General features: G+C 37.3%; 1 protein-coding gene across 10 annotated transcripts in view; it reads left to right on the top strand.

Annotated features, from left to right (window-relative positions):
• FREM1 (FRAS1 related extracellular matrix 1) overlaps positions 1–14514 on the top strand; it is a 222435-nt gene extending 207921 nt beyond the window's left edge. For 6 of the 10 annotated variants that reach the window (XM_086415068.1, XM_086415067.1, XM_086415065.1 and 3 more), the window contains 7 exons: positions 554–792; positions 1472–1519; positions 1874–2038; positions 2223–2351; positions 2790–2905; positions 8424–8509; positions 11630–14514. In XM_086415068.1, the coding sequence (XP_086271194.1) occupies positions 554–792; positions 1472–1519; positions 1874–2038; positions 2223–2351; positions 2790–2905; positions 8424–8509; positions 11630–11829 (983 nt within the window). In that variant the 3' untranslated portion in view covers positions 11830–14514. Of the gene's footprint in view, positions 1–553; positions 793–1471; positions 1520–1873; positions 2039–2222; positions 2352–2789; positions 2906–6576; positions 8510–11629 lie in introns of all 10 variants that reach the window. The other 4 variants (XR_015169534.1, XM_086415069.1, XR_015169535.1 and 1 more) reach the window with 4 other exon arrangements.

The following is a 14514-nucleotide window of genomic DNA, read 5'->3' on the forward strand; positions in this document are numbered from 1 at the left end:
AACGTGCTTCTGGGTTTAGACTTTTTTCATACTAACTGGCAATATTTTTAATCAAAGGAGAGCCATTAAGATTGACTGAGTCTTTGCTCTAACAGTTGAAGTCTCATCTGAATAACTGTTATCTGATTTCACTAACATCTTCCAACAATTCCAGTTTCTACCTATGGAGACTGGGGAGAGGGTGAACAAGTAAAAGTGTTTGTGGAATGATACTTGATCAGGGAATAAACCCAATGACACGGAGGAGTTCTGTTGATATGAAATGAAGGCAGTCTATTTCCCAAGTAGATGGGATGATTATAAAGTCACCACAGTGATTTTCATCTGTGGCTTGTGAATGAATTTCGTGACTCATAATCATGCTGTAGATGTGCAGAAGGGCATAGCTTTCCTGTATGGAAACTGATGAAGAGAAAAGGGGTTTCTGGCAAATGGCAGCAAGACAACATCTGGTGGGAAAATCATCCATCTGAATTTAATGACAAGCTTCGTCGATGTGATCACTTATCTGTTTGTGTAAAATGGACTGACCTGCCGTTTTGTGTGCCACCAGGGCAGTGCCATCCTTCATATGCCTTCAATTCAAACATGCCCAGTGCATGGGAGAAGGGCATTTGGCACCTGCTCTCCCCAGGGGCTTCCTCACCCACCACTTCTGATTCCTTTCATCTGGAAAGAAGACCCCTTCCAACTTCCAAGCAGCTAGCGGTCACCAGGGGTGACGCCCTGCAGGACTTTGGTTCTGAAGATCTTTCTCCAGTGAAGCTTAGGACCCGAGGGGATGGCAAAACAGTAAGGATGGGGACCTCCTGGGTTTTGATGTGTGGAGTGCATATGAAAGGGATCAAAGGATCTTAGTAAGTAATCTGGAATGCTGAGGAAGCTGTTTTGCTTCTTACAGTGAATGGGGGCCATAGACATTCTCATGGTTCCTTGGACCATCGTGAAGTGGCTTTTACATACAAACATCAGCATAGTTCATTAATTGTACTGGCTGAAGTGATAGATATTCTGACTCATCCCTATGATTTCTGCTTTGGTTCCTTTTGTGATCAAGACAGATAGGGAATGACTCGTGGTCCTGAAAAAGAATGAGATTATTTGGGTGTAGAAACCATGGCTTTGAATTTACTAGCATAGCATTCTCACCAGGCATACACTCATGAGTAAGTGTGTGTGTGTGTGTGTGTGTGTGTGTGTGGTGTTTCTTGGACCTCTGTGCACTATAGATGTACCAAAAAAACAAGGATGTCTTTTCTAACTGGGACGAAGAATAGATGAGTCAACACTGATAAGTTGTGATTAGTCCAGTGACTTTTTAAAAATTCCCATTATTTGGGCTTGGAAACTCTTTTAAAAATATGTTTAGAAATTTTTAGTTACTAAAAAATCTTATTGGAAGGGTTTTGCCCTATTATGAATTATTATTCAAGCCAATTTTGTTCCTGTTTATTTCCTCTGTTGATTTCAGGTTCCTCCATCCTCTGTTTATAAAAATAGAACAGACATCATCTATAACGTAAGCGTATATACTGTGTAAGCAATGCATGTGATCAGTCCCTCAGTCATGTCCAATACTTTGCAACCCCCAGGCCTGCCAGGCTCCTCTGTCTGAGTCTGAGAGGATTGCTAAATTTTTTGTATTTTATGGATGCAAAATATCTAGTGAAACTACCTTTCATAACTATTATATTTATATATTTTCCTTACAATCCTGTTTGAATTTTGTTTAGAGGCTTGGGTGGTCAGGAAAACATCCTTTTATCTCTTTATCTTGATCCAGTGTTTGGATTGCCTGTTTTTACAACAAATGTTTTTGTTTTCTGTCTTGTTGTTTGTTTTGTCTTCACTGTTGTTTGCTGATTTCCTCAAGTATCATGGGGTGATTTCCCTGAAACTGGAAGATGACGGCTCCCCAGCTCGCAGAAGGAAGGCCAACGTATCCTTTATTAGTGAGCCCCAAAAGACAACCAAAGTGGCAGAACCGCCTCAAGCCGATAAGGAGGAATCCACAACCGGCTCACACTTCCCCAGACAGGTATGAAAATCTCTTCACTTCCTACTCTGCTTACAATAAGCTGTTTCCTGAGCTGAAAAACAGCCTTCAAGTTTGGGGATAGTTTTCTCAGTTCAAACACTATTCAGCAAATGATGACCTAAAAGAGGTAACAGTGTGATCGGTTTACAGGGTGTCAGATCTAAATTACCTTTCCTTCCCATAGGACCCGTTGCCCTCATTCCCAAAGAACTGCACACTGGAATTAAAGGGACTCTTCCACTTTGAAGAAAGCCTCCAAAAATTGTACAAGTGCGATGGAATTGCCTGGAGATCCTGGAGCCCCCACACCAAGGTGGGACACAGGCCGAGCAGCCACATCCCTTTTCTTGTAGCAAGTCCCATCATAACCCAGGAGGGAGAGGAGGCGCCCTGTCTACTGCTGTTTCCTCTGCCTGCTGTGTTATGCTTTGAGGGGGGAAGAGGAAAAGATGGCCAGTTGATGCCTTAAAAATCACAAAACACAGTAGTTAAGCACTACAATTTAAAAAGAGGCTTACTTATTTTATTCAATTATTATAACGTTAAAGGTGTAAAACTAAAACATGGCTGACTTTACCGTGTCCCATAAGAAGCCATTGTGTTTCTCAAAGTGGAGAACGGGGATTAGGGCTGACCTCCTTTCTAGTGACAAAGTTATTTTCGTTAGAGGACTCACAGGATTCTCTATGTTGAGAATAGACTCTAGGTTGTAAAGACCATTATGATGTGAGCATGGACAACTATTTTTCAGGAGGTGGAAGATAAATCCTGCCCAGCTGGGTGGCACCGTCATTCAGGCTACTGCCACTCCTTGATCACAGAGCAGAAAGGCACGTGGACTACAGCTGCCCAAGCTTGCAGGGAACAGTAAGAAGCCCCATTTCTCATTTGGCTGATGCTTCTTTGTTAATGTTTCTGTTTTCCTCATGGAACTCTAGTGTTTCTTCATTCATTCAAGTGTTGAGTGTCTAACATCTACCTGGCTTTGTTTTAGGAGCTTGGAGGGAGTTCTGTAGTTCAGAACAGATTTGGGCTGACCTTAATGATGTTTCATAGCTCTTTTATGATAAACTGTGCCTATGTCACAGTTTTATTTTTTAGCCTCTCCATCTCAAACTTTTGAAGAAAGTCAGGAGATTGTCTGAGTCAGCAGCATGGCAGAGTCTATCATTTATTAATTAAATAGGAATCCCAGCCCACTGATTTGGAAATATATAACAATGAAAGATCTCATAGCACCAAGCCTATAACAATATAAGAGGCATTGATGGTTATGAAACCAGACAGGTTGGACAAAGTGCGATTAGATAACAGAACAGAACACTCAATGAAAGATAACTTGTGGTCAGATATTGACAAAATTTATCCATTTACTCTGCAACATCGTCAGTCTCTGTGATTTTAGCCATTCTAGTGGGTGTAAGTGGATGTTTTATTATGGTTTTAATAGATACTAATGCTACTCCAAAATTGCTGCTTTATCCCTCTCCCTTTGATGCTTTGATAACCATGAGTTTGTTTTCTGTGTCTGTGACTCTATTTCTGTTTTATAAATAAGTTCATTTGTATTATTTTTTAAATTCCATATATAAGTGTCTTTCCTTGACTTACTTCACTCAGTATGATAATCTCTAGGTCCATCCATGTTGTGACAATTGGCATTATTTCATTCCTCTGTATGGCTGAGTAATGTTCTATTGTGTGTATGTTTTCTTTATTGAAGAGACTATCTTTTCTCCATTGTATATTCTTGTCTCATTTGTCATAGATTTAATTGACCATAAGTGTGTGGGTTTATTTCTGGGTATTCTATACTGTTGCATTGATCTATGTATCTGTTTTTGTGCCAGTACCATACTCTTTTGATTTCTGTAGCTTTATATTATAGTCTGAAGTTAGGGTGTATCATTCCTCAAACTCCAGTCTTCTTTCTCAGGATTGTTTTGGGTACTTGGAGTTTTTGTGTCTCCATACATATTTAATTTTTTTTGGTTCCAGTTCTATGAAAGATGCCACTGGTAATTTGATAGAGGTTGCACTGAATCTGTAGATTGCCTTGGGTAGTATGGTCATTTTAACAATATTGATTCTTCCAACCTAAGAACACAGTATATCTTTCTACCTGTCATCTTCAGTTTCTTTCAACACCTTATAGTTTTCTAAGTACAGGTCTTTTGCTTCATTAGGTATCCCTAGGTATTTTATTCTTTCTGATGCACTAGTAAATGAGATTATTGCCTCAAATTCTCTTTCTGATATTTTGTTGTTAGTGTACAGAAATATAACAGATTTGGGCAATTAGATGGATCAATAAAATAAAAAATATATCAGGAGACTAATGCAGGGTTAGCAAAATGATGACATCAATAGGATTACCTTAAATTGCCATGGTTTCATAACAAATGTTTTTTGACACCAAAAATCTGGAAGATCATAATCTCAGAATAATGATATTAAGAAATACATACATAGGTATTTTGTTCTGCAGTAAACTATTATAAAATCTAGTATAAGAGTGATGGAAATTTTCTATCTCCCCTATTAATTTAGGGGGATTGGCGACCATATTTAGCAAATCAAACATTATGTAATAAGCAGTTTCAGAATTAATTTTTTCATATCTTTGTGAAATTAATTTGTAAACTGGTTTCAGGGAATTGCTTTAGACTATTGTGCTGAGACCTTTTTTTAGATGTACAACTGAAAAAATTTTCAGAACAAGATAAAGTTTTTAGGGGGCAACTGGAGATTTTCCATCATATTTTAGAAAGTGACTCATTATCTATCAGTAATATAAACTATTTTGAAGTGTATGTTATGTATGTACCATATTGCTCCAGAAATTAAGGTATCTATCAAATACCACTTCTGATGGTATTCCAAGGTGTATAAGAGGTAAAGAAAAAATATGTGCTATGAGATTTTTTAAATATCATAAAAATGCTTCAAATTTTCTAATTTTAAGTGAAGAATAGGTATAAATATTTGACCTGATGACTTTTGTATGATGCTTCAATATGCATTTTATTTCAAAAGGACAAGAAAAATGATTATCCTAAGAACAGTTAAAAATAGAGGCATTTCAGAAAATATCTAGCAGCAGGTTAAAAACAAACTAAAAGATTTGGATCAGTCACTTTAAAAGGAACATTTTTGAATGGCAAGCCTACCTCCTTAGTATAATTTTCCTCTGAACCCCAAGACCTCCTCTATCATTCAACATGTTTTCATTCATTCTATGGGCCTCTGCTTCCCTTCACCCATTACTTTTCAGGTTCATTTGATCCTCTTCTTCTCTAACCTCTTTGCCCTGAACAATGAATATTCCCCTGGGAATTATCAATTCTTTCTATGATATAAAAATAATAGTTGCAACATTTTATAACTTGGCTATTTACTTTCTCATGAATACTTATAGGAGATGGTTTTAGAGTCTATAATTAGAATTAATACATATCTAGTGTGTTTTTTAGATCTCAGGGAGCATTTTTCAATTCTGATTTATATTTCCTCAGGCTCTCTTGCTACCTGATGGTCCTTTACAGATGGTCATTTACAGCATGCATGTTTCGAGAAGCACAGCAAATTTTACTTTATCCTTTGCCCCTAATCAGATTGCTAACTCAACTCAATCTTTATCTCCTTTCTCCTTTCCTCCCCATTGGTGTTTTATTATTTTTTTAGCCCAGAGGAACCAGACTCCGAGATTAGGTATTTCTTGAATTTGCATATCATAATCTCATCTGCTCACTTCCTTAGGCAGTCACTGTACATTTGGTAATTCTATTATTATAGATCATTATCTCTGAAACCATTTTGGTTTCCCACAGGAGTGTCTGGAACCCCTGCTGACCTGTCCTTAAAGAGTTGGTCTAAAATATATCTATATTTAATCAAAAAGTTCTAACGAAGTAGATGTTTACTTCTAAAACTGGAAAAATTCAGGGTTATGTTTTTAATTCTACACTTTGAATGTCTTCAGATTTCAGAGATGTCAAAAGATTTTTATTTGTATGTTTCTCTATATTTTACTTTTATATCTGTATAGTATATCTGTATCTATATGGTTAATTTTCTCTCTTTTATTTGTATATATATGGGAATAAAAGGAAATGATAGGCATTTTTATAAAATGAAAATGCCTAAATATTTATTTTTGTAAATAACTGTGGCCTAACATTTTACCTATTCTAAACATAGCTCTCTTCTCCTCTTGCTCTTGCTCTTCTCAGAGCATCAATAAAGAAATCAAACTTACACTTAAGCAGCTAAAATGGATTTTGCAAAGTCTTATTTTAAAGATAGTTTCAAGGATCTTAAAGCAGAAGTAGGTGTTAAATGTCCTTGAATAAAATCTATTCCTTCCTGATAAAGACTCTGAGGCTGAAGTTACATCCATAAGGAAATTGGGGACAGAGCAGGAAGTAGAACCCAGGTCTCCCACACTCTAATATGTCACATTAATTGAAACAGCCCCTCGAACCCTCCCTTGGGCTATTTTTAATACACATTTCATATTCTGTGTTTTAAACCCTCAGCACATCAGAATTGCCATATTGGATCTGAGGGAGAGGGAAGAGAACTGGCTATCATGTCTGTTGTAACTGTCAGACAGAAGCCACAGTAAATAGAAACGTCGGAACCAAGTCACATGACCTGAATCCAGCGCCATGAGGACATTCAGAGAAGTAGAAAAGTGCCTACATATCTCAGAAGGCCTAGGAGTCATCACTGCATTATACCATACGAAAGGACGGTATTAGTAGGAAAAATATCATTAAGAGAGAGATTAGATTATGTTCACCATACATGATCTGGAAAAGCATTCAGAAATGAATCTAAAGCTTGGATAGTTGTAGGTAAAATGAAAAAAAAATTCAGTTCAGCAATGTAAACTTGTGACAAGTATGTATTACTAATCATGGTTCTTGACTTTTAAAACAGCAATAGATATTAACTAGGCAAGAAGCGTGTGGTGATTTTTTCCCCTTTTTTGTTGTTGAAACTTTTTGTATCAAAAAAGAAAAGAAAAAGAATATATCTATTGGCTTTTTGCTTAGAGTATTTTAGAGTTTTAAATGAACACTGTTGGAGAATTGGGATCAAATATTGCTTATAGGAATAACTTAGCTAGCTGCAAAAATAACTCATAAAGAATTCTTACGCCTGTTAGTGTCGGTCACGAAAAAGACAAGATATAACAAATGCTGGCAAGGATGTGGAGAGAAGGAATCCCTTATTGTTGGTAGGATTGTAAAATGGTACAGCCACCGTGGAAGAGTATTGAGGCCCCTCAAAAGTTAAAAATTGAATTACGGTATGATCCAGCAATTCCGCTTCTGGGAATATGTCTAAAGGAAACGACAGTACTCTGTTGAAAAGGTGAAAAGGTATCTGCACCCATGTTTATAACAGTATTTTTTTTTTTACAAAGTGAAGACATGGAAGCAATGTAAGTGTCCATCAACAGATGAATCAAGTTTGTGGTTTTAAGAAGTGAGGAATTTGGGGTGGGAGAGTTGGATGAAGGTAATCAAAAGATATAAACTGCCAGTTATAAGATAAAGAATACGGCTGTGATGTGTAACAGGATTATTGTGTGATAGATGTGAAAGGTGTTAAGAGTAAATTCTAAGAATTCTCATCATAAGGAAAAAACATTTTTTGTTTTTTTGGTAACTATATGAAATGGGTACTAACTAAACTTACTGTGGTAATCAAATTTCACAGTTTATGTAAGTCAAGGCACTACGCTGTAAACTTTAAACATATAAAAAATACAACTATATTTTGGAGAAAACGTTTATATGTATTTGTAAGAACAGGTGCTTTAATTTCTTCATAACATACAAAGGTTTGCCAGTGAGGCTGACCTCCTTTCCCTGAGCAGGATGAAAAAGAGTCACATATATTTGGGGATTTGACTAAACACATCAAGCTCAAAATGTTGGCCTCCAGTAATTTTATCTGGTAGCTTGGGTTACTTTACTAATCAAATTAACCAGGTAATTGCCAAATTTATGCAATTTAGAGATAAACTTCCCATGAGAGGGGTCATTTTTTGACATTAAGTAATTAATCTATATAAGTAAACAGCTGCTGATCTTCTGAAAAGGATTTGTGCTTTAAAGCCCAGATATTATAATACAGTATCACTTCTTTACTGTTATCTACCCCACCCTGTGACTTAGCATGGATGCAAGCACCCCCTTCCCCACAGATATTCATTAATATAAAAAAATGAGTATTAAAATCTTGGAAGGTTCTTTCTACATATATACCAGTTTTCTAGATGAACTAGCTTTGATTTCCATTATGCATCTCACATCATCTGAAATGCTGAACTCCGTGTCACTGACGCTCTGATTTTTCTGTTTGCATGTAGTCACCAAGGCAGCCTTGTAACTGTCATCTCCAGGCAGCACATGAGATGGCTTTGGGACATCAGTGGAAGAAAGCCGTTTTGGATAGGCAAGTATCTGTGTTACCCTGAGGAGGGAGGCAAGACCACAAAGAGAAGGTCTCCCTTCCATGGGTCAAATAATTGTTGTCTATGATAATAAGCAATGGTTAGATGGTTAGACAGTCTACCTTTTAAAACTCATAAATGTTATTTCTAAAGGCAAAAAATTTAAAATAGTTGTAAATAGGGAATGGTTTAATAAATTATAATATAGCCATATGAAAGAATATTAAAGATATAACAATGCCTTATGTTTATAGATTCATTCAACAATGGATGCATATTATATATAAAATATGTAATGTACTGCATTTGTGGCAAGGTGCTAAGTGAAAAACACAGTCTACAGTCATATGAAGCATGAAATAATTTAGAATAAAAAAGTATATATACAAGTGATATATATACACATAATATATACTTATCAGTTCAGTTCAGTTGCTAAGTCGTGTCTGACTCTTTGCAACCCCATGAACCGCAATACGCCAGGCCTCCCTGTCCATCACCAACTCCTGGAGTCCACCCAAACCCATGTCCATTGAGTCGATGGTGCCATCCAACCATCTCATCCTCTGTCATCCCCTTCTCCTCCTGCCTCAATCTTTCCCAGCATCAGGGTCTTTTCCAATGAGTCAGCTCTTCGCATCCGGTGGCCAAAGTATTGGAGTTTTAGCCTCAACATCAGTCCTTCCAATGAACACCCAGGACTGATCTCCTTTAGGATGGACTGGTTGGATTTCCTTGCAGTCCAAGGGACTCTCAGGAGTCTTCTCCAACACCACAGTTCAAAAGCATCAATTCTTTGGTGCTCAGCTTTCTTTATAGTCCAACTCTCACATCCATACATGACCACTGGAAAAATCATAGCCTTGACTAGACGGACCTTGTTGACAAAGTAATGTCTCTGCTTTTTAATATGCTGTCTAGATTGGTCATAACATTCCTTCCAAGGAATAATCGTCTTTTAATTTCATGGCTGCAATCGCCATCTGCAGTGATTTTGGAGCCCAGAAAAATAAATCAGCCACTGTTTCCGCTGTTTCCCCATCTATCTGCCATGAAGTGGCATTCTTTTATTGACATAAAAAGAAATAAGCCAAAGAGTTAGAAATATTTTTTTATCTCTGGTTAAGAATTATAGCTAATCCTAATTTTATCCTTTTTTTCTAAAGTTTTAATATTTTCTACAATTTTAACAGTAGTCACAAATCTTTTCAAGCCACTTTAGAAACAGAATTCTCAGGATGTACTAAAGTAAATATTCTCACCATCTCTTCAAGGTACTGTATTTAAGGAAATAATAATAAACCCACTCGGCTTCTTAAAATCTCTGTGATACTCAGTGAGTGTGTAATTCTGAAGTCATCTGAGAGTATTATGTGAAGTCTGGAAGATAAATTTTCTCTATGTCCACAATGACTGATGTCAACTTTCTAATCCCACAAAGTTTTGGGGCGTAGCATCACCTGATCAGTAATTCACAGAAACAATCCAGAAGGAAACAAGTCATTCCCAATCAAGAGTACTTCATTTTATTCTACCCCAAAATATCAAATGAGAACCAGTGGGGAGAAGGTTACATGCTGCATAACAAAGACCATTTTCACAGTCAAATTTGGTTTGTGAGCTGCCAGGTAATCCTATTGCACAGGATTCTTTTTGTTTTTTATTATTCTATTATTTTAATCTCTATTCTAAAAGAGAGTGACGAGGGGAAAATTTTTTTTATTATTTTTAAATTGGAGTGTAATTGCTTTACAATGTTGTGTTAGTTTCTATTGTACAACAGCATGAATCAGCTGTGTGTATACATGCCCTCCCTCTTGAGGGACCCCCATTTCACCCATCTAGATCATCACAGAGCATTGGGCTGAGCTCCCTGTATTATAGCAGCTCCCCACTAGCTAGCTATTTTAAACATGGTAGTATTGGCACCCCACTCTAGTACTCTTGCCTGGAAAATCCCATGGACGGACGAGCCTGGTGGGCTGCAGTCCATGGGGTCATTAAGAGTCAGACGCGACTTAGCGACTTCACTTTTACTTTTCACTTTTCTGCATTGGAGAAGGAAATGGCAACCCACTCCAGTGTTCTTGCCTGGAGAATCCCAGGGACAGGGTAGCCTGTTGGGTGGCTGTCTATGGGGTCGCACAGAGTCCAAGATAAATAAAGACACGACTGAAGTGACTTAGCAGCAGCAGTATATATATGGGGGCGTCCCTAATAGCTCAGTGGTAAAGAATTTACCTGTAATGCAGGAGACCCAGGTTTGATCCCTGGGTTGGGATGATCCCCTGCAGGAGGGCATGGCAGCCCACTCCAGTACTCTTGCCTGGAGAATTCCATGGCCAGAGGAGCCTGGCAGGCTACAGTCCCATAGGATCACAAAGAGCTGGACACGACTGAGCAACTAAGCATAGCACAGAACACAGCACAGTATATATACATCAAATGCTACTCTCTCAATTCATCCCAGGAATGCTTCCTTAAGAAAAAATTTAAGAGCTTTGTAACACTGAAGTGTAATTAAAAAAAAAAAAATTGCCAGTGGGAGTAGAGAGGCAAATTGAGAAAATCTGCTTTTTATTAGAACTGTAGCAGATTAAAAAAATCTTAAGCTCCAGACTAAAAATAATACTTAATAAGCTACTTTCAAATATGATACCCAAGAATCACAAGGCAGATAAATAGACAGGAGTATATCTGTTTCCCTGTGACAGGTATTCTGCCTGTAGGAAGTATGAATAATAAGTGCCATTTATTAACACTTCTATGTCATGAGCTTTATGTGCATTATCTTATTTAATCCTCAACATAGAGCTAGTTCTACTTAGATATACATTTCTGAGATGAGAAAACTAATACTTGGAGAACTCAGAGAGGTTAAATAACCTGCCCAGATATGTTCACCTAGCAAGTGGTGAAACTAGGATTTGGATTCCTACCTGGCCTTACACCAAAGCCTCATAGTCTCAGGGTGTCTTAGAGGATTCCCAGGTCCTAGTCCACACTTTAGAATGTAGGCTCACAATTGCATGTGATTACTGAGCTTAGAACAGTGGGTTGATATGACATCCAGTTGTAAAAGTAATAAAAATCATTTGGCACCCTTCTTTGGTTCATGTCAGGTTTGAATGACCAAGTGCGTGCTGGCCACTGGGAGTGGATTGGCGGTGAACCTGTGACCTTCACCAACTGGAGGAGAGGGCCCCTGCAACGTTCAAGGCATGGCAAGGACTGTGTTTTGGTTCAAAGGCCAGGAAAATGGCACACAAAGGACTGTAGGAAGGGAAAATCTCACAGTTATGTGTGCTCTAGGAAACTCTAACTGGCCCTACAAGTATCCACTTGGAATGTTTTTATCTATTTGTTTCCAGGATTTGTGCATAGTACTCAATAGAAAACAGAGTGTCATGACTGATGAGGTACATTTCTTCTATCCAAGTGTTTGAAGGATTCTATCTAGTAAAGAAAAACAATAGTTCGAGGAAGATTGATAAATGAATGTTTCTTAGAGGAAAAGTTAAATTTTTTGCATCTCAGTACATTTTGAAATAAATCCTCAAGGTATTATGTGGTATAAATTTGGTTATTCTGGAGACTTCATATTTCAGTCAACAGTAATTTCATGGTCCTTGGATTTTTTTCCCCAATACTTCAAATGAACACATTCTGAAATCTATATTGCAGGTGCTTCCACCACTTCCATCTGAGTGAGGCTTACCCTGCCAGTTCATTAAATCAAGGTTGAACTGCAAAGGGTTGCTTTGTCCCTTTGGAGTCCTTTCAAATGTGAAAGCTGAGAGGCTGTGGATAAAAAGGAGAATTCTCTGTGGTGAAAAAGGAAGGCTTTAGATGGAAGAATCTGGCAGATGGAAGTTCATCTGCAAAGCTGTAGTTCAGGTAAGAATTCAGGGGTTACCTGTCCTTCAGAAGTCTACCCATCACTTCCCACAAGACAGAGCTCCTTTTCCAGTAAGATGGTTGTGCCATTCTGAAGCGAACAATTGGATTTCCCCAGCTTTACAGATTCAGGAGACATTTGAAGCAACATGAGCCTCTGTTCATCCATGCTTGTAGCACTGAGTAGCATTTCTCAAGGACATTTGGAATAAAAAGCATATATGGATGATGGTTAACATATGGAAGAAAAATATGGCTTCCTCAAAAGTGTCCCAATGAACTTTGCAGATGAATAAAGAAAAATAGTACTAAAAACAGAGTCCTTGAAAGCCTATATTCTCAGAAAGGATTTTGATATAATTTTGAGTCCTTAAATATTTAATATGTGTAGAATTGCCATGTTAACCTGATCTTCTAATGAAAAGGTACCTTATTAATTTATAATGGCAGCTGAATGAAACATTTTTGTAGCAGTAAAGCATGTTTCAGCCTTACAAGAACTCCCTTCTGAAATCAAAACTTAATTACAGGAAATTAGAAATTTATTTCTGAAACATTTACTCACAATTTTCCTCTTTTCATAACCCCTGAAAAATATGGTTGTGTCCCATGTAACTTGCTATTATGAGTACCAGAGTCACTTCAGAATCAAAACAGAGCTACCAAGCAGATCAAAGTTTTGGTGTGTATTTTATTATAATAATACCTTGAGAGAAACTAAAAGTGACTAAAGAAATTCAGTCTCATTTTTTGGATATAAAAAACAAGCTTGTTTTATTTGTACTTATTTATCAAGATTTTGGTTAAAATAAATATTTACAAAGACAGATTGGAATGAGATTTAGACATTCTACTTCTTATAAAATTCCAACATCAGTGTGGAGTCAGGAGGCTCCTTACCTTAGGTATCACAAGTAGAATCTGAATTGCTCTGATATAGAGGTCTTCCATATGACACAAGCAGTTTCTGGTGTTGAATCAGAAGGTGTAAACCCATTTTCTGTATTAGTTGATGGCCCTTCTAATCCATGGGCCTCTGCAATGTTGAAAGATGGGATGCTGAATAAAGAAATAAGGAGTTGTTTACCTGAAGGATTGTGTCCTAGGACGCAAAGTAAATGGTCAAGGAATGAGGAATTCCTAGATCTGTATTGACTGGAAATCCAGAACCATGGCAACTGTGTAAACCTAGTCAGCGTGGTAGGTTTTATTATACATTTCTGCCATGTCAGTGATATTAAAATGTAATTGCAAATGTTAGCACAAAGAGAGAATGCTTTGATTTTTATAGCAACTGAAAGAAATACTAGAAGAATGTTTAAATCATTCCTGGTCATGAAAACATTAATCAAGTGGTAAAATCCAGCTAACTGGAAGAAGGTACAAATAAAAATTCAAGCAAGTGTGGGTGCTAAGCAATATGTGGGTGCATGACCTTCATCTCCTTCTCATGACTGGGCTTTGACTGGTGGGGGAGTAGTAGTAAATGATCATCATGGTTCTCTCCACCTTGATTGATTATTGTCATCCTTTAGGTTACGGTGGGAGTGGGAAGGAAGGAAATGGAGTAATGGTAATGATAGAATGGGAAAGGGAGATGATAGATAAGGGGAGAGTGGAGAGAAGGATTGAGTAGGAAGAGATGGGAGTTGATTGGTAGCTAAGAAAGACAGAATCAGAAAGAAAGACTTGAATGTCACCCAGTTCTTCTCTCCAGATTTGAATACTGACTCAGGAAAAGTCCCATATAATCCAAGGGCATTAACCTAGCTCAATAATGTATAGCTCTTCAGAATCTTGTGACTGTTGGTCTTTAAAAAAACATACATATATGTAGTATAAATCTGCTAAACATAAACTCAAAAACATATGACAATTATTCCATCTTCTTCCAAGGGGTGGTAAAAATGAACCAGGTGGTATTTATTTACATTTTTGGGGTTTATTTTTAAGACAGCCAAAAAGAATATGCACATATTTAACAGTATGGTTCTGTATAATTTAAACCATATACTAGTGCTGATTAATTTCTGTGACAAAGCAGCATATTAATTGTACTGTACCTAGTGTTATACCAAAATTAATAAAATAAGCTATTTCTAGTTCTGAA

Source organism: Bos grunniens, chromosome 8 (genome assembly GCF_055505025.1).
Source record: "Bos grunniens cultivar Pamir isolate PY7600 chromosome 8, Bosgru_T2T1.0, whole genome shotgun sequence".
Taxonomy (NCBI): domain Eukaryota; kingdom Metazoa; phylum Chordata; class Mammalia; order Artiodactyla; family Bovidae; genus Bos; species Bos grunniens.